The 25,028-nt window shown below is 39.5% G+C and overlaps 1 protein-coding gene across 7 annotated transcripts in view; it reads right to left on the reverse strand.

Moving 5' to 3' along the window:
• Window positions 1-25,028, reverse strand: part of RAB28 (RAB28, member RAS oncogene family) — a 267,344-nt gene that overhangs the window by 145,025 nt on the left and 97,291 nt on the right. Inside the window, exon 8 of one of the 7 annotated variants that reach the window (XM_077136412.1) lies at window positions 11,102-12,487. The exons of the other annotated variants lie outside the window; for them this stretch is intronic. Coding sequence (XP_076992527.1) covers window positions 12,475-12,487 — 13 coding nt within the window. The 3' untranslated portion in view covers window positions 11,102-12,474. Of the gene's footprint in view, window positions 1-11,101; window positions 12,488-25,028 lie in introns of those variants that run through there. 7 annotated transcript variants of the gene reach the window in all.

A 25,028-nucleotide genomic window follows, 5' to 3' on the forward strand; every position in this document is an offset into this window, starting at 1 on the left:
ACCTATTTCAGAACCTGACCTCCAGAACTATAAGATAATAAATTTGTGTTGTTTTAGCCACTAAGTGCTTTACAACAGCCATAGGAAACTAACACAATGTCTCTTCCCAAATAAGCACACTTCACCTATGTTTTCCTTCCCCTTCTTGCTGCATGGGATGTGGATAAGGAGTCTGGAGGGACAGCATCCATTTTGCAGTCTTAAAGCAGTACACATAAAGATGAAAACTTCATGTTCAGAATGGCAGAGGGGAAAGAGTCTGGGTCACCAGTAGCTTCACTAAGCCACCAGCCCCTGGCTGCCCATCCCTGGACTTCTTGTTGAATCAAACAAATAAAACACTGTATGTTTTAATTGCTTTGGTAGCGTTTTGTGCAGAGGTGTACTAGAGCTTACTCATACAAGCTTCTGAGAGCCAACTGTTAAATTTTCAAGAATGTTGGTGAACAATATTAAGCACAGACTATTAAAAATTAAGTTATATAATCTTAAGATTTAAATAAATTATATTTAAAACAAAAGAGATAGATACTCCAAACTCATCAGCTCCTAGTTTTCTTACTACATTTTACTATTGGCTATGCTCTTGAGGCTATTTACATTTACTATATCTGGATGGTGGAGATACCATACAGCTCCCAACTCTATGCTACATATCATAGTTTGTACTATACTAGATATTCTCTATCTTTCAACTATGCACTTAGTGGCTGCTTGTTGGTACCTTGGAATCAGCCATGATGGGACTACTTACACTGTGGGAATCAGCAAACACTGCAAATCAAGACATTTCTCCCCAAAAATTCAATTGTTCAATGTATACTACCCTACCCCTAATTTTGGATTTCCACAGCCAGATGCATTCTTAAATGACACATCAAAATTGTTTTATTTAAGTATTCTTATTGAGCATGATACTGATAGCAAGATAAGGGCCATAGCTGCTTGCCAGCATGAATCTTATTTACAGGGACTTGGATTCTCCTAGTTTCCTCTTAAATAGACATTAGGTGCCAGGCACTGTGCTGGGAAGGTCCTTTCTTATTCTGTCTTACAAAATCCTTGCTATACCGTAGAAAGTCAGTATCTTGCACCCTATTTCACATATGAGGAAAACAAAGCTCAGAGAGTCCAACTGGCATGCCAACAATCTGTAGCCAGTTAGGAGCTAACATAGGATGTGAACCCACTTTTGTCTGGTTCAGAATCCTGTGTTCATTCTCTAGCAGCATCATGTGTTTTGAACATGTAGGCACTGAATAAACATTTGTTGCGTTACTGAGGGCAAAAAAGGTAATTCTTCTTTCCAGAGAGTTTTGGGACCCAAGATGCTCAGCTCATGTGCAAAGTGGCATTCACACCATATGTGCAAAGATGTTGGCACCAGCCTACTTTTCCTGAACTTCAAAGACAGTCCTGAAACACTTATGGTTAGAAGATCGAGTTTCACAAAAGTATTAAATTTATGTTTTTTCGAACAGCATCACTAGAGGAGGCACCGTGGTTACAGCTCTCTCATCTTGAAATAGACACAGAGTAATTTCCTCCTTTGCTGGTTGTCAGCCTGGCTCCCGATCATTCCCCCCAGAGCTGGCAGAATTTCAATGACTCTAAAATTAATCTGTGGAGTGAAGAGTTTTTTCTGTGCCTTGAAATTCTGTGAGCTTTGCTGTGGTCTCAAAGTCAGTGCCTGGGAGGAGAGATCAGGGGGTCAGAGGTGAGATCTCAATTCTTATCAGACTAGGGGACTTTGGGCAATCTTGGAGACACATTTCTCCATTGGTTTTCTGATGGGAAAGTCCACAATTAGAGTGATTAGTAACTAATGTACCATTGCTAGGCACATGGGATTTTTTACTAATTTATTCAACTTTTTTTTTACTTCCTAAGGTAGACAGACATAAGAACAGAAAAACAATGTGATATGTGTAGTGAAAGAGATGTGCACAGACTGCTAGGGTAACACAGATCCTGGGGATGAGTAAGCCCAGAGAGGTTGGAGAGGGAGAGACTAGGCAAGGCTTTCTGCAGGAGATGAGTTTAGAATTAAAGATTTCTGAGTTTAGAATTAAAGAAAATTGGACCTGGGTAAGTGAGAAAGGAGGAGAGAGGATTGCAGACAAAAGAAATAATGTACCTACTAAGATAAAGTAGTTTAGACTACAAGTTGTTGAGTGCTATAAAGCATAAACACTGAGTAGTAGAAAATATTAGAGGGGCACGCAGGGACCAGGGCATGTTGAAGACCTGGATAGCCCACAGGGGATGTGGACTTTATCCCATACACAATAGGAAGCCATTGGAAGTTTTTAGTTTCCGTTTTTGTTTTTGTATGGTGGGGGTCACAGTTCATTCTTTCTCCATGTACCTATCCTGTTATTGCAGTACCATTTGTTGAATCTATTTTTGTTTGGGGGGGTTGGGGTGGGAGGTTAGTGCATGGGCCAAGAATCAAACCCGGGTCTCCCACATGGCAGGTGAGAATTCTACTGCTGAACTACCCTTGCACTCCCAATGGAAGTTTTTATCAGGGGGTTACATGGCCATATTTGTACTGAGGAATTGTTAGTGACTAAATTGTGCCCTCCCAAAAAAGATATGATGAAGTAATAACCTGTGAATATGACCATATTTGGAAACAGGATCATTGCAGATATAATTAGTTGAGATGAGGTCATACTGGATTAGGGTGGACCCTTAATCTGTCTAGTGTCCAAATAAGAGGTGAAGAAGAGAAAGACACTAAAAGAACATGTGAAGATGGACACAGATACTGAAGTGATACTGCCACAAACCTAGGAATGCCAAGAATTGTTTGTAGACCCAGAAGCCAGGAAGTGGTAAGGTAGTATTCTCTCTCAGAACCTTCAGAGGAAGTATGCCCTGCTGAAACCTTGATTTCAGAACTGTGAGAGAATAACTTCCTATTGTTTCAAGCCACCCAGTTTGTGGTACTTTGTTACGGAAGCTTCGGGAAACATCTTAGACAAACCTGGATGCCATGAAATCCATTAAGCAGTTAATGCAAAAAAACAGACAGGAGGTAGAGGTCAAGTATGGAACCCTAGTGGGAAAGGAGAGCATCAGCATATAGATTCAGAAATATCCATTGATGGGTCATAGGGCAGAGGGACTGAGGTTAGAGTTAATCTAGAATAAGCCCTGAGTTTCTGGCTTGGCCAACAAGCTGGATGGTGATTTACTAATTCTAGGTGCGGGACCAGGTCTGGGTGGGGGGCAGGTTAGAGAATGAGTTCAACACTTGTATGTCATCCCAGTGGAGATGTCCAACAGCAGATGGACACATAAATATGCAGAGAGGACCATGCTTTTTATTCATCTTGAATCCATCCTAGAGTAAATCCTGCCAGAAAAAAGGCTCTTTACATGAATTTGTAAATTGGAAGGATAAAAGGCTGAATGAGATCTAAGAGAAGGGTTAGAGCTAGAAATAGAGGTTTGGGGAATTAGCATTTTAATGACAATGGTTAAACTGAAAATGAATGAGACTCTAGAGATAGAGAGAATCTCTAGAGTGAGAAGGAAAACAGCCAAGAATGGGATCCTTGAGAGCACCAAAATGTAAAGAATGAGCAAAATTGTGCAAGGAGATTGAGATTGTGTGGCCAGAGAAGTTAGAGGGGGACTTTATATAGTGATATCATGTGGCCTTCCATGGAGGCCAAGGAAATGGGTGACTCAAGGTGTTAGATGGAGAAGCGAGGTTATAAGGATATTCCTTGAGAAAGGTCCACTGAAGTCATCTGAGGTCATTTGCTCTTGCAGTTCCAGTGGAATGGAGGGGGCAGAAGTCAGAATGCAGGGGGAGGCATCATGAGGGGAAGAAAAGGGATATTAGATAAGGCAATAAGGAGACTCAAGGTCAAAGTAGTAATGTTTCAGGACAGGAGAGCCTCACACATAGCTAAAAGTGATGACATGAAAATATAGTGGAGTATATTTTATGTATACCCAGCATGGATACTCTGTAAGTTCTCTCAGGAGGTAGATGGGCAGGAGACTGGCAACACAAGGGTAGCAAATAGCCTGAGATGGATGAATGAATGATGTGAATGATGCGGCTCCATCTGGTACTGTGAGAAAATACAGACTGAACATGGAAATTTTTTGAAAGTACAGAGGGTGGATGTTACATCATTAACCATAGCTAAAAAGCTGGGGAAAAACCTCTATGTGCAATAATAGGGGAATGATTGTGTAATTATGACATATCCTCTCACGGAAATAGTTAATGCTCCTAAAAATATCAGCTATAGAACCCGTGGCCATATGAAAAAGGTGTTATGAATTGATGTTAAATGAAAGGGATTAAATATTGCAAATACAATTAGTTACAATTATCATAAAAGATAATACAGAGAAACTTCTAGAATGAAAATATTAATATCAACTATGATCATGTTCAGGCTTGGAGATTTTTTAGGTAATTCCAGTTTCTTATTTTCTATAATTTAACTGAATTTGTTTTGAATGCTTCAAAAATGTCAACATTAAAATAGGGTTTACTTTATGATAGCCAAGATTATTCAAGGCAATGACTCTCATCCTTCTATGTTTTTATCCAAGATCAGAGTGCCAGAGCATTTTCTCTGCTAGAAATCTTTCTCCTATCATTCAAGCTACACATTATGGGACCATCCCATCTGCCTCATAATTTATTCCTCACCTTTCCCTTCTCAGCCGTTCCCCTGGAGAATGCAAAGTCTGCCTCTGGCATGAATACAAACTTTCAGCTGTTATATCCAAAGAACTGCATCCAGCCCATAGGAAAGCTTCTGTCTTCACCATTGGGCAGGTAGCTGAGGTACCAGCTAGCCTGAAGTTAGCATAAGTTCCATTTGACAATTTGCCTGAGCTCTCTTCTAACATGAAAATGTAATGTAAGGCAGGGATTTTAGGGGACCTAGAAGGAGACAGAATTGGGTGAGAATCTCCACCAAGCCACCCTCTTATTAGGGCAAGACAATTATGCAAGCTGAGTTGCAGTCTCTGTGTTTGTGAAATGGGAGTAATGAAAACTGCTTCATTAACTTTTGAGAATTAAAAAAAAAGCATCACTATGTGTATGTGTGTGTTTGTAAGTATATTTCTTAAAATTAAAGCTATATGTCTGTATCTGTATCATCTGTATATCCTCTATGTCTATGCCCATGTCCAAGTCCACGTCCATGTCTATGTGTAGGTCTATCTTGGCTTTGGAATTCAGCAGCCTAGGGTTTTCATTTGGATGTGATCATGTACAAGCTGGGTGAGACCCTGAGCAAGTTACTTAGCTCCTTTGTATCTCCATTCCCTCATTTGCACAATGAGAGTAATATTACCATCTTTGTGGTTAAGTACCTAAAAAAAGTGTCTAGAAATAGGTCATGCTCAATAAACGGTTTTTATTATTATAAAGTGCCTAGCATATGGTAGGTACAGAGAAAAGAAAATACTATCTCCCTTTACAAAAGCAATACAGTCATGGCAAAGAACATATTTTGCCTAGTTTCTGCTCAACAGGTCTGCAGATGTAATAGGAATTATTGCTTGTGTCAAATTCTACTTTGTTTTATACTCAGCACATTGACTACACTAGTTTGCAAATGTGTTACAAACCTAATCAGAGGACTAGATGGATGGAGTCCTGTAGTATGGACTCGAAATCCCATGATTTAGAGAAGAAGCACAGGATACAGCTTACACAGAGAAATCTCCCTAGAGTAGGTCATATATGTGAACCTCCTGTAAAGAAAAGCAGTGATGTTTATTATCAATGCCATGCAGCATCTTTGAACTTCCTTCTGGCTTTCTGGTTATCATCCCCATTATAAGTCCCACCTTTCCAAGGTTGAAGCCAGGAGACTTGCCTTCCCAGGCTCACCTGCGATCTCAGTTCCATCAGTCAGATGTGATCCCTGGCAAACTTCTACTCAGAAGGGAGCAATATAAGTAAGAAGTTACCACCAGGAATCAATGTGAGGATGAGAAGAGCAGTGTGTGTTAGAGCACATCAAGTAAAGTTGCAAAAGTCTTAGCAGCAGTGCCCTATAGTCAACATGTCTGATGCTAGCTGTGGGATTTGCCTTCTCCCTTCCCCAACCGCCCTTCCCTGTTACAACCACATGACCGGCAACTATGACAGCACAACTGCAAGCTATCTAAGGCTGTGATTTCAGCATTGTTCCCAGTTGCCTTGCTCCTGAGTTTAATTCTCTGGCCCTCCCAAAGACTCTGAAAGCATTAAAAAATTAATGCCTTTTCTGCTTTAAGCCACACAGAGTGGCTTCTGCTTTTCGCAACTCAGAACTCTGACTAATGCAAATGGGTAGAGTGCTTCCATCGCATCACATATCACAGATCATTATGTTGTGTAGAGGGCTCATATTCTGAAATATTAACTGGGTTTTTGCTCTGATATTTCTTTTGAGGCATGTACCTTTCTTTCTTACATTCCACCTAGGCCAATCTGTGGCTCCTTACCTTAAGGAAGTCTTTATGGAATGAAAGGGAAAAGGAAAGGGTGCCTCAGTTTTCAGGTTTAAGACTCTAGGTTATGAGTGGAATGTATAGATTGAGAGCATAGACAATAGACTGAGGGAAAAACATAACGGGCAAGGGAGATTACACATACACACACACACACACACACACACACATACAACTGAACACATACATGTGGATACACACGTGCACACATGTACATGCCAGGCATATGTACACATAAGGGCACTTACACATACATGCATGATCACATATGCATAATGGGATTCTCCAACTGAAGAAATGTAACAAGTAAGAAGAAAAATATCTTAGTTGTACCAGGCTGCTAGGACAAATGCCATATAATGGGATGGCTTAGGCATTTATTGTCTCATGGTTTGGAAGGTTAGAAGTTCAAAATCAAGGCGTCAGCAAGACCATACTTTCTCTCCAAAATCTATACCATTCTGGGGCTGGTTTGCTGCAATTCTTGGGATTCCTTGGCTTGCATATCTGCCTCCCTTCTCATGGTGATCTTTCTTTTTTTGTGTTAAATCTTCTGGTTTCTGTTGACTTCCAGCATCTGGCGCCTGTATGACCTTCTCTGACTGACTGTGTCCTAATTTATTCTGCTTATAAAGGACTCCAGTAATACAGATTAAGACTCATACTGATTCAGTTGGCCACACTTAACTAAAAATAACATATTCAAAATTTCCTACTTACTGGTGGTTTTAAACCCCCAGGAAAACAGAATAAGAACATGCTTTTGGGGGTGCATAATTCAATTTACCACAGAAAGAGAGGAGTGCAAAGACTTGTGTCACTGTAAAAATTCCTCTGGGTTTGCTCCCAAGGAGACAGTCAAATTTCAAGACTACTTTATTACCTGTACAGAACCATTTACCTGTATAGAACCCAGATTGGCAGCAAGACCCTAAAATAGATACGGTTGTGAAGGTCTCTCAGGAATCAGAGTTGAGATTTCCCCAAGTCCAACTATGTCTTGGCAGCATCATGATAACCTATGTAACCACAAGTGGCCCATGTATCGAGGAGAGAGCTGCTGACCAGAGAGGCTCTTACAAATGGCAATAAGGCATCTCCATAGCAACTTATATCAATGAAAGATAAGGATAGACCAAAGAAGAGAAAATGGGGGCTGTCTCTGTGGATGCCCATGAGGATTCATAACTGTAAAGACCACATGGACCAGCATCCTTTAAAAAGCTCTTAGAACTGGTCCATGAAATTAGGGAATGATGTGACAGACAACTCAGGCAAAAAGGGCTTGAGACAAAATTAAGTTCATTGTCAAAAAATAAAGGTATATTTCTTGCACTCCTGAATGTGTGCACTGAATATTAAATGGTAATTTGGACGGAAAGGTGGAAATGGAGTTAGCTGGCAATATGGAAACAGATGCAAGACAATACTTATGTTCCATTTCTGATCTAATGCCCTCATTTTACAAACTAGTCAATGAGGTCCAGAGAGATGAAACAAATTGTTCATAATCCTACAGCCAACTAGAATCCAATTCTTCTCTCAATCCCACATTACCTCACAAAATAGTTTTATTGTGGTTTTGCCAAAAGACAAAGAAAGGGAGTGCCATGTCACAGGTTGGAATTAGCCTAACCATTAAAGCTGAGCATTTCTCCAAAATACAATTTCTTGGCTATTCAGCTTTGAGAGAAAATTTATCACAGGGAAAGATTCCAAAAGCCAACAGCTTCCACATTTCATCCTATTCCTTATTGAGATCTACAGACACTTAATTAGTGACTCCCATCTGGTTAGCCAGAGGGATTTCCATCTGTAGAGGACATAACCTACCTCAGGATTGGCCCAAGGCAGTGTCTTGGCCTGTGACAATCAACAAATTGCCTCAGCTCTGTGGCCACTCCAATATCTTTTGACAGGGTTCACTCATAAGGCAGGTCTATCTATGAGGAACTTTGCCAATGAGCCTATCTTGACCTTGATCTAAGGGAGATAGAGCCATTTTCTAATCCAAATGACTGTGTTGCTTAAGACTACTTCGGTCACAAGTGACTGATATCTACCCATCTTAGGTAAGTAGATGAGTTTCTTATAGAGATACCAGATCTCATAGAACTTAAAGACAGACAGGTATCTGGACATGTGGAACCAGGGATATGACATAGTGGAACCAGGGATTTGAATGCATTGAAAACTGTCTCTTTCATTTTTTAAACCATGTTTTAATTCTTGAATTCAGTCATCCTACAGAAGGAACTCTCTGGTCTGTTTGGGTCAGAAATCCACCCTCAAATTGATTAACTTGGCAAAAGAGGCTAAGTCAAATTGGAATGTTCCTGCCTCTGCTTCTATTCAAGGATGTGGTGTGGTAGAAAGGTCCACTATAGGCACCAACTGTTAACTACGGTGTTTATTAAGTGAGGGGCTCTTTGGCAAGGTTCTGGGAGAGAAGAAAAGCAAGGGAATCACACAGATGGAGAAAACTGAGATTCTCCATTCAAGGAGCATTTCATTTTGGAAGGGGAAATGGCATAATACAGCCTAGATAGTGCTGCAAACTATTGGGTAAATAGAATGGCGTCCCATCTTACACAAGAGTTAGCAAGTCAGGCCAAAAAGGCCTCTAGTCAAATATGTATGCCCTAAATATTTGAATTACATGCAACACAACAAGATGTTCATGGCGTGAAAGACAAGCACAACGAAGACCAACTCAAACAGTGGCACATTCCCAGTTTCCACCTCTCACTCAGGGTATATACCCACTGAATAGACAGGCAAAATATTTATAGTAGTTGCTCTCCTTCATTCTTTTTTACTAGGTGTGTGGCATTAAATCTACGTAGGTTAAATGCATATGGGATGTGATTCACAGACAGGAGATTAAAGTGCAGGGAGAGACTGATTAACTTACCAAAGACACATAGCATTAACCCTGAGGAACAGATTCAAGCCCAGGTTAGCCGATCGTTCAGTCCACAGTCACACTCCTACAACAGGCAGTCTCCAGATTTACTTTTACTTTATATATACACACGTGTGTGTGTGTGTGTGTGTGTGTGTGCGTGTGTGTTTGTGTGTTGCCTAAGCCTTTTAAAGCTGGAGGTCCTCTACTTCTGCTCTTTGGACACCACTGACCTCTGCTCCAGCAACTATTATAGAACTCGGCTCAGGTGGGTCACATGAGTTGGGTTGGTTGGAATGAGCTGAGCTGAGCTGAAGGGGAGGCCATCTGGGCAAGCACAGGAACGTTGATTCCAGGGAGGCTGGTGAGATATCATTCATTTTCCTGGGTTGTATATGCTATAAAGAGCTTATCAAGGGGATGTTTATAAATGGGGGGCCTTGGTGTTTTTAACAGATTAACTATAACATACTGGTTCGGTGACCTGACAGCCCATTTACATGAACTGTTAGTTTACACTTGACTCTTTGCCTGGACGGTAGGCAGATAAAGAGGCCACCGGGTTGACAGGGAGGATGGCTGGATATGCCCAGAGCTTCCATTAAGCAGTTAAGCATTGCCTGCACCAGCTCCGATATAGCCTAGAGTCCAGCCAGAACTCACACTTCACTCTTTCCTAAGTGGTTAGAGAAAATCTTTCTCCCAAACATGCCTATGGCCCCCTTTTTGGCTGGCTCTGTATCGAGGCTCCTGTCCAAACAACACAGAGGAACTTTTCTGCTGTTGCTTTACTGAAATATTCAGGTCACAAGCACATGGCCCAGCCAAAGACCCCAAGGCAGGTCTTATTATAATTTTTGATCTTCCAGGAAAACATGAACTCCAGAGAAGGTAGCTCATATCTACTGAGCTCTAATCTTTGCCACTTCCCTGCTTCCATTAAATCTCAAATGTACTCTAAGAGGTAGGTATTATACACCCCATTTTGTGGATAAGAAAACTGAGGCTTAGGAATGTTAAGTTCATCACAGTGAGACAATTTGCAAGTGGGAGGACTGGCATCAGACACAGGCCTATCCAATTTTAACCTATGCTCTTTCCACTATATCGTGAAGCCTAATCCAGATATCCAGGGAAAGGAGATGCTTGCCATTTTCAGAAACCTGGAATACATGGAGCTGGCAGTGCTCTTCATTAGGCAGTTATTTTCGATTATTAGTGAATCTAAGAGTCAACTAGAAAGCTGGGTAAAAGTACTAATTCCCTGAGATTCTGAGAGACAGGGAAATGCACTCTAGTAATAAGTAGCTCTGGTAATTCTGGGGCTGGTTGATCACAGGGTAGTTCACAACCCCATAGGCTCCCATTCACTCCAGGATGCAGATTCTCAGTCCAGGAGATTAGCAGTTCCTGTCCCATTCCTTCTCTCCTGAATTTCCCTAGCTATCTATAACTGTAACTGTGCCGGCAGATTCTTTTGTATGTCTATTCAGTCACCATGTTCCCCTTTCCAAAACCTCAATTCAGCTCGGTTAACTGTAGTCATGTGCTTCAGTGAAGACAAAGACCCTACCCAGCCGAGGAGGTAAAACTTGAAAATTCTAAACCAATGATTCTCAGTCCTAGCTGCTCATATGAACTCCCCCCCCCCCCGTTGTGTGTAAACACACACATACATGTGTCTTAAATAAGCCCAATTAAGTCATCATCTGTAAGGGTAGAACCTAGATATTTGCAGTATTTTAATAGTTCCTCAAGTGGTTCTCAGCCAGGGTTGAGAATCACTGGCCCTAACCATTTGATAAAAATCTGAACAATGAAAAGCTTAAGAAGTCTTCCAGGAGGGGTGGAAACGGGAACGGGGGAGCCTAATTTCCCTGTCTCCTTAAAGCAGACATGAAGATGGGATGAGTCCTCTTTCCTCTTTCTGATCTTTGTACTTTATGGTGTAAGGATGTGATGCCTGGAGTTATTGCAGTCATCTTAGGACTATGAGGAAGACACACTAATAGAGAAGGGAACTTGATGGCATTTTTGAGCAACTTAATTACAAAATCTTGGAATCACCTTACCCTTAGAATTCTAGTTATGAGTGGTGATTACTATTCTTCTTAATTATCTGAAGATACTTTAAATTGGATATCCTGTTACTTTCAGCCAAAAGGATTTTAACTGATACACCTACTAAGCTTCATCTGCAAACTACCCAAACTATTCTTATCAGGGGCATAAGTACATCAACATCTGGGCCCACCACATACTAAGAACTGTCTTATTGCCCAAAAGACTAATAACTGAGGAAAGCCCTTGGCATTCCATCAAATAATTATTACCTTGAGAGCTATTTCAATAATAATAGCAATATTTATTATGTACTTAGTTCAACTGCGCAAAGTGCTATAAGTACATCGTCTCATTCCATCCTTAAAATTACTCAATGAGATAAGTATTATTATCTATGTTTTACACATTAGGAAACTGAAACCCAGATAAGCTAAGGAATTTGGCCAAGATGCACAGTGAGTGGCAGAGGCACGATGCTAAGCCTAATCAGCCAGATTTTAAGATTTTTCTTCTTTCCAGAAGACCATCTTGTTTCATTTCCCTATGACTTATGATGCTGTGTGTTCACACATTCACTGAAGTGCTTAACGATGTGAATAAAAGGCATTCATCATCATAATCCCTAATGGAGATAACAGAAATATTAGGAAAGGCTGAAGTGAAAACAGTTCAAGTGAGGCCTAATTTTTTACAAGGCCAAGGAATGATTTACTTTATCACAGCAAAGAATTTTATTTGACAAATGCATACTTTGTCATTTCTGGTCTGCTGAAAATGTAAGTTTACATTTTTCCTAGCTATAAAATTAAAATAATTTTGGCTCAAAAACTTAAAAGAAACCCCATTATGGGTTCAAGTATTTCCGTGGAAATTTAACTGCTAAATATGAAGTCTGACTAAGCACTGTTTCTCGTAGGTAGGATAGATGCTGGAGTCCATCGGAGTCAAGTTCAAGTCCTGATTCTAGCTCTTACCAATCCTATGATCTTGGACGAAACATTTTACTCCTCTGAGTCTCAGCTTCCCGCTCTGTAAGATGAGAATAACAAATTCCACTGTAGGTCTATAGTGAGGATTAAATTAGATCACCTGTATACAGTGCAGAGCAAAGGAAGCTGCTATGAAAGTTGGCTATTTTTAAAAATTTATACATGGGCGGGCCATGGTGGCTCAGCAGGCAAGAATGCTTGCCTGCCATGCCAGAGGACCCAGATTCAATTCCCGGGGCCTGCCCATGTAAAAAATATATATATATGTATATATACACACATACATACAAAGTCCCTAGCATGGTACCTGGCACATAATACCTAATGAACAAATATTTCACCTTATCTCTGCCTCCCCTCTCCAATTCCTTACCTCCAATTAAATTGTCTTCAGGGGTGGGCCTTCAAAGATAACACCAAAGACAAGCTTGAGTGAGGCCCCTTTATACTTATTATGAAAGGAGTAATGAGACTGCACCCATATCTTAGTTAGCTCAGCTTTCTGTCAGCTTTTTACAGCATTATCCCTCCACCTTGCCCCAAATGCAGGGCAGCTGGCCAGTCTGTTAGTGGGTCACCTGCCAAATTGGACAACAAATTTGAGGAGGTGCCAGAAGACTGAATGAAGTAAGGGACAGGACAGGGGGTAGGAGGAAATGGTTAAGTTAGCTCCATAGCAAAGGATCTCCGGAAGCTGGAAAGAGCCAGCCTGCCCACCCATTTCCAGGTTAGAAACAAATGAGGGGAGTTGAAGGGAATGTGGACTGCTAACAGGAGAAGCAAAAAACAAGACCTTGGCAGGGGATTACCTATCCAAAATCAAGGGAGGGATCCATTAGTGCTCTATTACAGTTAGCACAAACTGTACTCCAAGTCACACTGAGAAAAGCAGACAGACCAATAGTTCACATACTTGCTTGGAACTGTTTTAAGTTTTGAGCAATTGGAGCCTCATTTCAACCCTACAAAGTTCTCAGCAGCCACCATGATCATCAACCACTACTTGACAGATTTGCAAACTGAGGCTCACAGCTGGCAATATGTTCTTGGTCACATAAGGGAGAGGTAAATACAGAGAGATGAGTTCATCCAGTGGTTCCCAAATAGAATCTTGAAACCTGTGCTGGGTTGGAGCCCCAGAATCAGTACTATTAAAGCTTTCCAGGTGAGTCAGATGATCAATCAGTTTTGGAAATCACTGATATTGCCCAAAAATCTCATTCTGCAGATAAAGAAAATTTATCTTTACAGATAAGGAACATGACAGAGGTGGAGGAATTTTCCCAAGGTCAGTACAGCTGGTTAGTGGATAAGAAGGTCAGTCTTGGGGTCTACAGAGTCTGTGAAGATCACAGAACAAGATGTTCAGTTACTCATGACAACTTACAGTATAGATAGTTTTCACTTATTCAATAAGCCTTTCTTGGGTATGTCTTTGTGCCAGCCTCTGGGGAAGAGATAATAAACAGGGTTCTTGGCCTTAAGAGTCTATAGTCTGAACGTGAGAGTGATAAGTCCCCTCATGGCTGCAAGATCTATGGTGGTTCTAGGAGAGGAGGAGGCCTGATGCATAAGCAAGGGGTTACGAGAAGCATTAGAAACTTCTACCCGAGTAGTGGAGAAAAGGGGAGGAAGGGGGAGAAAAATGAAGAAGACAAAGTCTTCTTATATTGGAGGTTGGTTACTTTTGTTTTAATAAGCCACTGGTGTACTGTGATTTTATATGACTCAAGTTAGAATAAACAATTTTAAATGAAAGATTCCTAAAGCTGTGTACTGGATGTATAAGAAACTATTTGACCAAAATAGAGGCAGCAGGAAAATTTCCCCATTGGCATGAATCTTCACTGCCATACAGAGCTCCTCTCTAACTTTGCTCACGATTATGCCGTGTAGGAGACTAGACAAGTAAGTGTATCCATAAAATTATACCAGGAATGAACATTTCTGATGTCGATAAGGTATTAGGGAGGTGGATGCTTTCATTTGCATTTAGCAAGATCATTTGGTACAATATTTTAGAAGGGCAGTTTAGCAAAATTTATGAAAATATAAAATATTTTCAAAATAGCTTTTGAACCAGAATTCTACTTCTAGGAATACATATGCAAAGGCATATATAGAAAGATATACATATGCTGTTCAGCAAAGCACAGCTTAAAATAGTGAAAACTTGGGAAAAACCCAAATATTCCTATATCTGAGAATGATTAGATTATCAAACAACTACATACTTGAAATTCATGAAGTCATTGAAAAACAGTGATGTGTACTTATAACTACAGATGTAAGAAAATGTCTCTATAATATCATTAACTGAAGGAGGCAAATTCAAAGCAGGTCATTATTTAATGTAATGCAACATATATACACATTGCTTCTGCATATGTGTACTTACGCATAGAAAGTTATCTGAAAGGATGGCTTTTCACTTAAATATACAATAATTGTTTTCAGATAATGAGAGCTGGGAAGAGGGCTGATTTTAATTTATTTTTCTCTGTGTTAAGTACTTCACAATAATTATAATCAGAATGATGAGGTTATTTTACTTTGAGATTAAAATTTTTGAAGAAATTAGTTCTAAGGTAATAAGAAACCCCAAAGTGATTTAATGGAGATTACAAATATTGAATCATTCTTTATTTTTACAGCCTTCCCTCATAAATACATAATCATATAATTCATTTATATATTCAGTCATGGAAATAATTTGTTGATTTGAGCCTATTCAATAAGCATCTACTATAAATCGTGCAGAGGGATACCAAGAAGTGAAGAATTACACGAATGGCTAAGAAGCCAGGCTTCTGGGTTTGGATCCCTGTTCTGTCCCTGACCAGCTTGATGACCTTGGACAGGTTATTTAACCACTGTGAGCTCTTCTACATTGCTGCTTGAACATCCTCACAGCATGGTGTCTGGTTTCTGCCGAAAGGAGCAATTCAAGGAACCAGTGTGGAGGTTGCAATGCATTTTAAGCTCTAACCTAGGAAAATAAATACCCTTATACCTGCAGTATTCTATCAGTCATATGGGTTAATCCTGATTCGATGTGGGAGGGCATGACACAGGGTATGATTACCAGGAGACAAAGATCTTTGAGGGCCATCCTGGAAGCTTGCTACCACATACATTAAGTGAGGAAATGTTTACAAGAGCTCAGTATGCTTGTACGCAGCTCACAGTAAGCTGCCTATAGAGGAGCACATATAACTGCTCTCAATAAATGGACCCAGATCCCTGCTCTTGTCTAGTCCTCTACTCTTAAAGATAAGAAAACTGAGCCCAGAAAGGTTAAGTGGCTTGCCCAGGCACACAAGTAACTGATAGCTTAAAAATTCAATTTTATTGAGATATATTCACACACCACAGAAACCATCTAGAGTATACAGTAACTGGTTCACAGTATCATTACATAGTTGTGTATACACCCCCATGATCTAATTCAGAACATTTTCATTATTTCAGAAAAGTAATTAAAAGAAAAAAGAAAACCCTAATCCTTCCATATTCCTTATCCCCTCTATTATTGACCCCATCATGTTGGTATGGCACATTTGTTACTGTTGATGAAAAAATATTAAAACATTACTGTCAACTATAGTCCACAGTTCACAGTAGGTACACTTTCCCCATATACTTTAATAGTGTTGTACAGTTGCCCCAGCTTATGAAAGAACAGTTTTATATTTTATGCAGCTAATCATGCACATTCACCACCACAAGATTCACTGTGTTACACATTCACATGTTTTACCCTTCAACTTTTCTTCTGGTAATATACATGAAAATTTCCCCTAGCAATTGTTTTTTTTTTTTTGAGCCAGAATAAGAAGCATGTTTTACAACTTCCCTCTTCAGGGCCCCTAGTCTCGAGAGGAATTCCTAATTAAGGTATAGAGGTGAGGGACCATTTCTGGAACAGAGGTGAGGGATCAGAGCTGAAGATGAACAGATGAAGAAGGAAGGATGAGAGAGCAGTTGGAGGATTTTGAATGTCAGGCTGAGGAATTCATTTTCCTTTGATGGAAAAGACCATAGGGAGCTATTGAGGGGGTATGAAAAGAGAATGACTTAATTCAAATCCATGTATCAAGTTTATTCTCCCAGCTGTGTGTGCAGCAGATTGTGGATGTCTCTGAAGAAAGAAGGCTGTTGAAGTGATCCAGGCATAAGGTGATGAGAGTAGCAATAGGGGAAAAGAAGGGCCTCAAGAGACATGGTGTCTAGGAATCACATCCACGCACAACTTGTGGATTCCAGCTTAATTAAGGGTGAAGGAGACCAAGTCAAAAGGCTTAGATGAGGGTGGCTAAACGTGCTGGCCCATGGATATCGCCCATGATATTTGCCCCCCTCAACCTCCACCTCCATCTCTAAGCCTACTTCAACCTGCAAAATAGGAGGTCTAAGAATATTCAAACCACTTAGAAGCAGGACTTCTAAAACAAATAGAATGCCTTTCTTCTTATTTCTAGCTCTCAGACAGGATGGAATATATGCGGTTCTGAGCTCAGCCCACAGGGCCCTATTCTACTGAGAGGCTCACTTCCCAGGGACGAGGGTGTTACTGTGGGTAGGATTGGGGTCTGCACTCAAGCCTGTCAGCCCAAGCCTCATTCGCCCTATCCACTTAGTCCTGTCCACCCTTTCTCACTCTGTCCAGTAGAATAGTCCAAGCTCTAGCATCCTGCATACCACAATAACCACGGATAGATTCTTTCCTGCTCTCCAGGATGCCACAAGGCCCTTGCTAACTGTCTGCTTCCTCCTCCAACCTGAGTGTTCCTGAAGGGAACAGAGTGTGTCTGTGTGTCACACGTCTTTAGGGTTTAGCCTGAACACTAGGATTTTCCTCTCGTGGATAGGTTGACAAATAATTTTCTCTCCAAATTTCATCAGCTTTACATTGGGAGACTAAGGTTTACAATCGCAAAGTTTACAATTTCCCCACAATGCATTCACAATGTTGTGCTACCATTTCCACCATTCATTAACAAAACATTTCTATCACCCTAAACAGAAATTCTCTACCAACTAAGCATTAATTCCCCATTCCCTACCCCTAACTTGGCCCCTGGTAACCTGTATGGTAGTTTCTAACTCAGTATCTTTTCTTATTTAATTACATCATATCAATGAGATCATATAACATTTGTCCTGTATCTGGCTTATTTCACTCAATATGATATCCTCAAGGTCCATTTACATTGTAGCATGAATCAAAACTTCATTCCTTTTCATAGCCAGATAAAATCCCATTGTATGCATACACCATATTTTGTTTATCCATTCACCTGTTGATGGATGCTTGAGTTGCTTCCATCTTTTGAGTATTGTGAATAGAATGCTATGAACATTGATATGCCAAAATATCTGTTCAAGTTCTGCTTTCAATTCTTTTGCACATTTACCCAGAAGTGGGACTGTTGAGTCATCTGGTAATTCTATATTTAACTTTCTGAGTAACCGCCAAACTGTTTTTCACAAAAGCTGTACAATTTTGTATTTCAACCACAATAAATTAGCGCTCTTATTTTTCCACATCTTCTCTAATACTTATTTTCTTTTTTTTTCTAATAGTAGCCATTTAATGGGTGTGAAGAGGTATCTCATTATGGTTTCGAGTTCCAATTCCCTAATGGCTAATGATTTTGAAAATCTTTTTATGTGCTTATTGTCCATTTGTATATCTTCTTTGGAGAAATATTTGAGTCTTTTGCCCATTTTTTAATTTGGTTGTTTATATTTTTGTTGTTAAATTGTAGGATCTCTTTATATATTTTGGATATTAAATCTTTATCAGATATGTGGTCTCCAAATATTTTTTCCCATTCTGTACATTGTCTTTTTAGTTTCATGTTGAAAGCCTTTAATGCATAAAAGTTTTTAATTTTGATGGAGTCCCATTTAACTATTTTTCCTTTTGTTGCTTGTGCTTTAAGGGTAAAATCTAAGAAATCATTGTCTAACACAAGGTTCTGAAGCTGCTGCATTATTTTCTTTCAGGAATTTTACAGTTTTGCTTCTTATGTTTAGGTATCTGAATCATTTAGGGTTGATTTTTGTATATGGTGTAAACTAAAAGTCCACCTGCATTCTTTTGAAATGGATATCCAGCTATCCCAGCATCATTTTTTGAGAAGACTATTCATTCCCCATTGAGTGGATTTGGCACCCTTGTCAAAAGTCAGTTGGCCATGGATGTGAGGATTTATTTCTGAACTCTCAACTCAATTCCACTGGACTATGTCTGTCCTTGTGCCAGCACCATTCTGTTTTGATTACTGTAACTTTATAACACTTTTCTTTTGTATGCTGTATGGCAGGATAACATTTCATTATTTTTCCACGTGAGTATCCCATTATTGCAGTATCATTTGTTGAATTTTTGTTAGTTTGTTTATTGTTTGTTTTGCTTGTTTGTTTGTTTTTTGGGAAGTGCATGGATCAGGAATCGAACCTGGGTCTCCTGCATGGTATATAATACATTTTAAAATTGGGAAGTGTGAGTCCTCCAATTTCATTCTTCTTTTTCAAGAAGGTTTTGGTTATTCAGGGTCCCTTACCTTATATATATATATATATATATATATATATATTTGCTAATTAGCTTATCAATTTCTGCAAAAGCAGCTATGGAATTTTGATGGTTATTGCATTTAATATGTAAACCACTTTGAGTAGAATTGACATCTCAACAGAATTTAATCTTCCAACACATGAACACAGAATGCCTTTCCATTTATTTAGGTGTTCTTTAGTTTTTTTTATCAATGTATTGTAGTTTTCCTTTACATCCTTGGTTAAATTTATTTCTAGATATCTGATTCTTTTAATTGCTATTGTAAATGAAATTTTTCTTGATTTCTTCTTCAAATTGTTCATTGATACTGTAGAAATACTCATAATATTTGTTTGTTGATATTGTAACCCACCACTTTACTGAATTCATTTATTAGCTCTAGTAGCTTTGTTGTGGAGTTTTCAAGATTTTCTATATATAAATCAGGTCATCTACAAATAGGGAAGTTTACTTCTTCCTTTCCAATTGATGCCTTTCATTTCTTGTTCTTGCCTAATTTCTCTACCTAGAACTTCCAGTATAACGTTAAATTACAGTGCTGACAAATGGTGTATTAGTCAGGGTTCTCTAGAGAAACAGAATCAATAGGAAAGATCTGTAAACATGAGATTTATAAAGGTGTCTCATGAAACCATGGGAATAGAAGAGTTCAAAATCCATAGAGCAGGCTGTGAAGTTAGCGCCTCTGATGAGGGGCTGGATGAACTCCATAGGAGAGGCTCACTGGCTGAAGAAGTGAAAGAGTCTCTCTTATTCTTTAAAAGTCTTCCATTGATTGGATTATCTCATTGTGGGAGACATGCCTTAGTTGATTGCAGATATAATCAGCCAAAGATGCAATAAGCACCTGACTGATGATTTCATTCACCAGTCTTCCGGTTTATCAATCAGCCATGAAATGTGTAATGGTCAGGTCAGTGCTTGCCTGAACAGACAACTGGGCATAATCACCAGAACCTAACCATCAGAGAGTGCATCCTTATCTTGCTCCTGATCTTAGAAAGAAAACTTTTAGTCTTTCACCACTGAGTATGATGTTACTGTGGGTTTTTTTATATCTGCCCTTTATCACATTGAGAGGAGGTTACCTTCTATTCCTAGTTTTCTGAGTGTTTTTATTGAGAAATGGTGCTGGATTTTGTCAAGTACTTTTACTGAATCAATTGATATTATCCTGTGCTTTTTTCCTTCATTCTATTGATGTGGTGTATTGCATTAATTGTTTTCTTATGTTTAAACAGTCTTGCATATCTGGGATAAAATATAGATGATTGTGGTGTATAATACTTTTAATGTGTCATTGGATTTTGTTTGCTAGCATTTTGTTGCAGTTTTTTCCATAGATGTTCACAAGAGATATTGGTCTGTAATTTTCTTTTATTCTGATACATTTGCCTGGCTTTGGTAAGAGGGTGTTATTGGTCACATAGAATGAGTTAGGAAATATTCCCCCACTTTTCAATTTTATGAAAGTGTTTGAGTAGGAGTGGAGTTAATTCTTGAAATATTTGACAAAATTCAATAGTAAGGTCATCTGTTCCTGAACTTTTCTTTGTTGGAAGGTGTTTTTTTTAAATACTTTTATTGAGAAATCTTCACACACATACATTCCATACATGGTGTGCCATCAAAGGCTAACAATATCATCACATAGCTGTGTGTTCATCATCACGATCATTTTTTTTTAGAACATTTGCATCACTCAAGGAAAATAAAAAGAAGGAAAAAACTCACCTTACATACACCTTACCCTTCCCTCTCTTTGACTACTAGTATGTCCATCTACCCAATTTATTTTACCCTTTACTCCCCTATTATTTATGTTTTTTTTAATCCATATTCTTTTACTTATCTGTCTATATCCTGGATAAAAGGAGCAACAGGGCATGTCCTTCCCTTGGGCAAACCCACATTAACCTCTCTAACGTGTACTCTCTTGTTGATAAACTTCTCTTTTAATAAACTTTACTACGTATTTCTACTGGCCCTCATGTCTCTAAATTCTTTCAGTTTTTGAGACTATCCCAGGTTCCACTGCCAGCATAGCACCGGCTACATATACTGACAAGCCTACCAGGAATGATTTCAAAGGTCCCAGGAGAGCAGCATCTTCCATGTAAGTCGCCAGCCCTCGAGACCTGCATTTCTAGTTTTTAGATTGGGTAGAGCATGAAGCTTACTTTCTGACCCCAGATTTGGGAAAGGAGAAGAGATTCAGCTCAGAGCCCTAGGGTGAGGAATCTCACCAGCCCTTTGCAACTGGCTCAGAGTCACTGGGAATAATGGGCAGTGCATCCAGCATCCTGATTGATAACCCCCTGGCCTGTACCCTGAACAATTGGGATAATCTGCTGACCACCAAATTGACTTACAGAGGAGGAGAAAAATAAGAAGAGGCAGGAATAAGGCATGGCTGATAGCTTTGGCTATAAATGGTAACCAGCCACCTCAGGGCCACTCGGGGCAGTAGTCACCAAGAACCTGTCATCGATCTGGAGAGTTGGGGCACCGGAAATGGGAGTGCCCAAAGACCAGAGGCACCCCGAAGATGGAGAGAACCTCCAGGGCCCTGTCCAGGAGGCGGGAAGGCAGCATTATCAGTATATAATTACCTTCTTTGTCCCTCAAAACAGTTTTAACTTAAAATATATTTTACCTGATATTAGTCTAGCTACCCCAGTCTCCTTTGGTTACTGTTCTCATGGTATATTTCTTCCATTTTTTTCTTTCAACCTACTTGTGTCTTAAGGAATTTAAGGTTAGTTTCTTGTAAGCAGCCTATAGTTGGGAAATGCTTTCTACCCATTCTCCCCATGGCTCTGCTTTTCGATTTAATTTAAATTTAATTTAATTTAATCCATGTACATTTAAAATAACTACTAATAATGCAGGACTTTCTTCGGCCATTTTGCTATTTAGCCTTTGTGAGACTTTTGCCTTTTTGTCATTCAATTCTACCATTAATACCTATTTTCATATTTATTTGATTTTTACAGTATACTATTTTGAGTCTTTTCTCATATCTATCCACATATATTTTTCAGGTATTTTCTTTGTATTTATCTTGGGGTTTCAATTTAACATCCTAAATCTATAACAATCATATTTTATTTGATACCAATCTAACTTCAATAGCACAAATAAATTCTGTCCTATGCCCCTGTCAGCTCAACTTGTTTTGTTACAGATTTTATCTTTGTACACTGTATAACCAAAACCATAGACTTATCTTTACATTTTATGCATCTGCATTTTAGAATCTGTACGATGTAAAAAGCGGGATTATATGCCAAAAGAATGCAATAGTATTGCATTTATAATTACCTATATGGGTACCTTTACATGTGGTCTTTGTTTCTTTATGCTGCTTTGATCCACTGTCTACTTTCCTTTCCTTTCAGTATGAAGAACTCCTTGTAGCACTGCTTGTAGGACAGGTCCAGCAGTGACAAATTCCCTCAGCTTTTGTATACCTGGGAATGTCTTCATTTCTCCCTCATTATTTAAAGATAAACCTGCCTAATATAAAATTCTTAGTTGGCAACCATTTTCTTTCAGCACTTTTTAAAAAATATTTCATCCCACTGCCTTCTTACCTTGTTTCTGATGAGAAATTGGCACTTAAGCTTATGGGGGCTCCCTTGTACATAATATATTGCTTTTCTTTTACAACTTTCAGAACTCTCTCCTTGTTCTTGGCATTCAATGGTTTGACCACTATGGGTCTGGGCATGGTTCCCCTGTTTTGGGTTCATTCAGATTCCTGACCCTGCCTATTCATGTCTTTCATTAAATTTGGGAAGTTGTTTTAGTTTGCTAAGCTGCTCAAAGCAAATACCATAAAATGAGTTGACTTTTAACGTAGAAAGTAGCCTATATGCTTAGTTTTGAGGCCGTGAAAATGTCCAAATCAAATTCATCTCAAAATGATGCTTTTTTCCCAAAGACTGGCTGCCAGTGATCTCTGTTGCATGGCAAGGCAGTGGTGGTGCCTGCTGGTCTCTCCCTTCTCTTTAGGATTTCATTGCTTTCTGCTTGTTTCCATGGCTCTCCCTCTCCGTGACTATCTGTCCCTCTCCCTCTTTCATTATATTCATAAAGAACTCCAGTAAGAGTATTAGACCCACCATGGATCTCACCTTAATTGAAGTAACCTAATCAAAAGGTCATACTTACAATAGGTTTATACCCACAGGAATAGATTAGCTTTAAGAACATGATTTTCTGGGATACGTACAGATCCAAACCACCACACTCCATGCTCTGGACCCCCAAAAGATATGTTTTTCCCATATGCAAAATACATTCATTTGATCACAATATCCCAAAAGCCTGAAGTTGTTTCAGTTAAGTACAAAAGACAGTCTCATCAAAATCAGTTACAGATGTGGTCCTGGAGAACTATTTCCTCTGGCTACGGACCTGTGAAACTTGGAGAACAAGTACCTGCTTCCAATATACAAAGCAGGGACAGTCATAAGTTAAACATTCTCAATCCTACAGGGAGAAGTTGGGATCACAGGTCCCAAACAGTTCCAAAACCAGGCAGGGCATACCACATTAGATTTCAAGATTTGAGAGTCATCTATGGAACAAGGTTTTCACTTCTGGGCTAGATGGAGTGGCGGCGCTACCCTTTACAAGTGCTTGTGCAGCAGCCATGCTCTCCCCAAACACTGGAGTGAAGGCTACAACATCTTCAAGCATTGGGATGATTGCCAAGCTCTAGACCTTACCCTAGTAAACAGTGGGGTGGCAGCAAGACTCTAGGCTCCACCTTCATCAAGCACTGGGGTGGTGGCCAAGCTCTCTGCAAACCCCCAGCATCTGAGAAGACTAGAGTGGTAACACCTTTCCTGAAAAATGGGGTGGAAGGCCCACCTTTCCAAGCTCTAGGACATAATCACCCTTTCCATATACATGGGTGGGTCCATTCTCTTGGCCCAAGAAGATGTTCTCAGTCCAAGTCTCAGCTTCTATGGTTCTGCCTTTGAAGTCATTTTTCCTTCAGTCTGTTATTCTTCTGTCCCTTTTAGTCCAGACTGGCAGTGGTTCCATTCATACAGATACCACAAAAAGAACTTGTCAGTTTTACATGTAGTACACAGGGGTCCAACTATCAGATGAAAGGACTTCCTGCAAATCCTTTCTGGATAATGCATTTCCAATCCTGACTTGTGCTGAAATGGATTAACTAGTTCCAAGTTCATTAAACATTCATGTGGAGCACTATTCTCCAGTGACTTATTTTCCAGAAGCTCAGAATTTCCCACGCCAACCATTTCTGGTTTCTTCATGCACAGGAGTTCAGTTTTCAGCTTATTCCCTTCCTCCAACATTTTTCTAAAAGCTGTGAGAAACCAGGCTGCACCTTGCACATTTAGTCTGGAAAACTCCCCAGCTAAATACCCAAGCTCATCACTTTCAAATTCTTCCTTCAATCCAACATCAGGACTTAATTTTCCCAAGTTTTCGTCCAGTTTAAAATATGGGGGTGGCATGAGCAGTCTCCAGGAATCAAACTGGGTCTCTGCCATGGCAGGTGAGAACTCTGCCACTGAGCCACCATTACCCACCCTTCTCCTACCATTTTAAAAGCTGAGTTTTTTTTTGTTTTTTTGGGTTTTTTCTTAATTCAGCACTCATCCAGTTACTGAAATCCTTTAACTATTTTCTGGAGTTTTAGGAAGACGGCTCTGCAAGTTTTGCTAGTTATTCAAAGATTATGTGAGGGAATGGTACCCTGAAGGGTCTTACATCTTGGTCACCTGGAATCCTATGTATTATTACATTAGCATTTAAAGGCAATTATTGACCTGTTGACCCTGAGTTCTCTTTATTTGAAATCCCTTTTTCCATACTTGCTGCTAAGCCACATCTTCCTATATTGTGCTATAGTTTCACTGAAGCATTAAACAGTCTGAACTACATTTTGATGAGTATTGTATGTTCCTAGACCAAGATCCTGAGTGTAAAACACAGAGCAAATTCA

The sequence above is a fragment of the Tamandua tetradactyla genome, chromosome 19 (genome assembly GCF_023851605.1).
Source record: "Tamandua tetradactyla isolate mTamTet1 chromosome 19, mTamTet1.pri, whole genome shotgun sequence".
NCBI classification, from domain to species: Eukaryota; Metazoa; Chordata; class Mammalia; order Pilosa; family Myrmecophagidae; genus Tamandua; species Tamandua tetradactyla.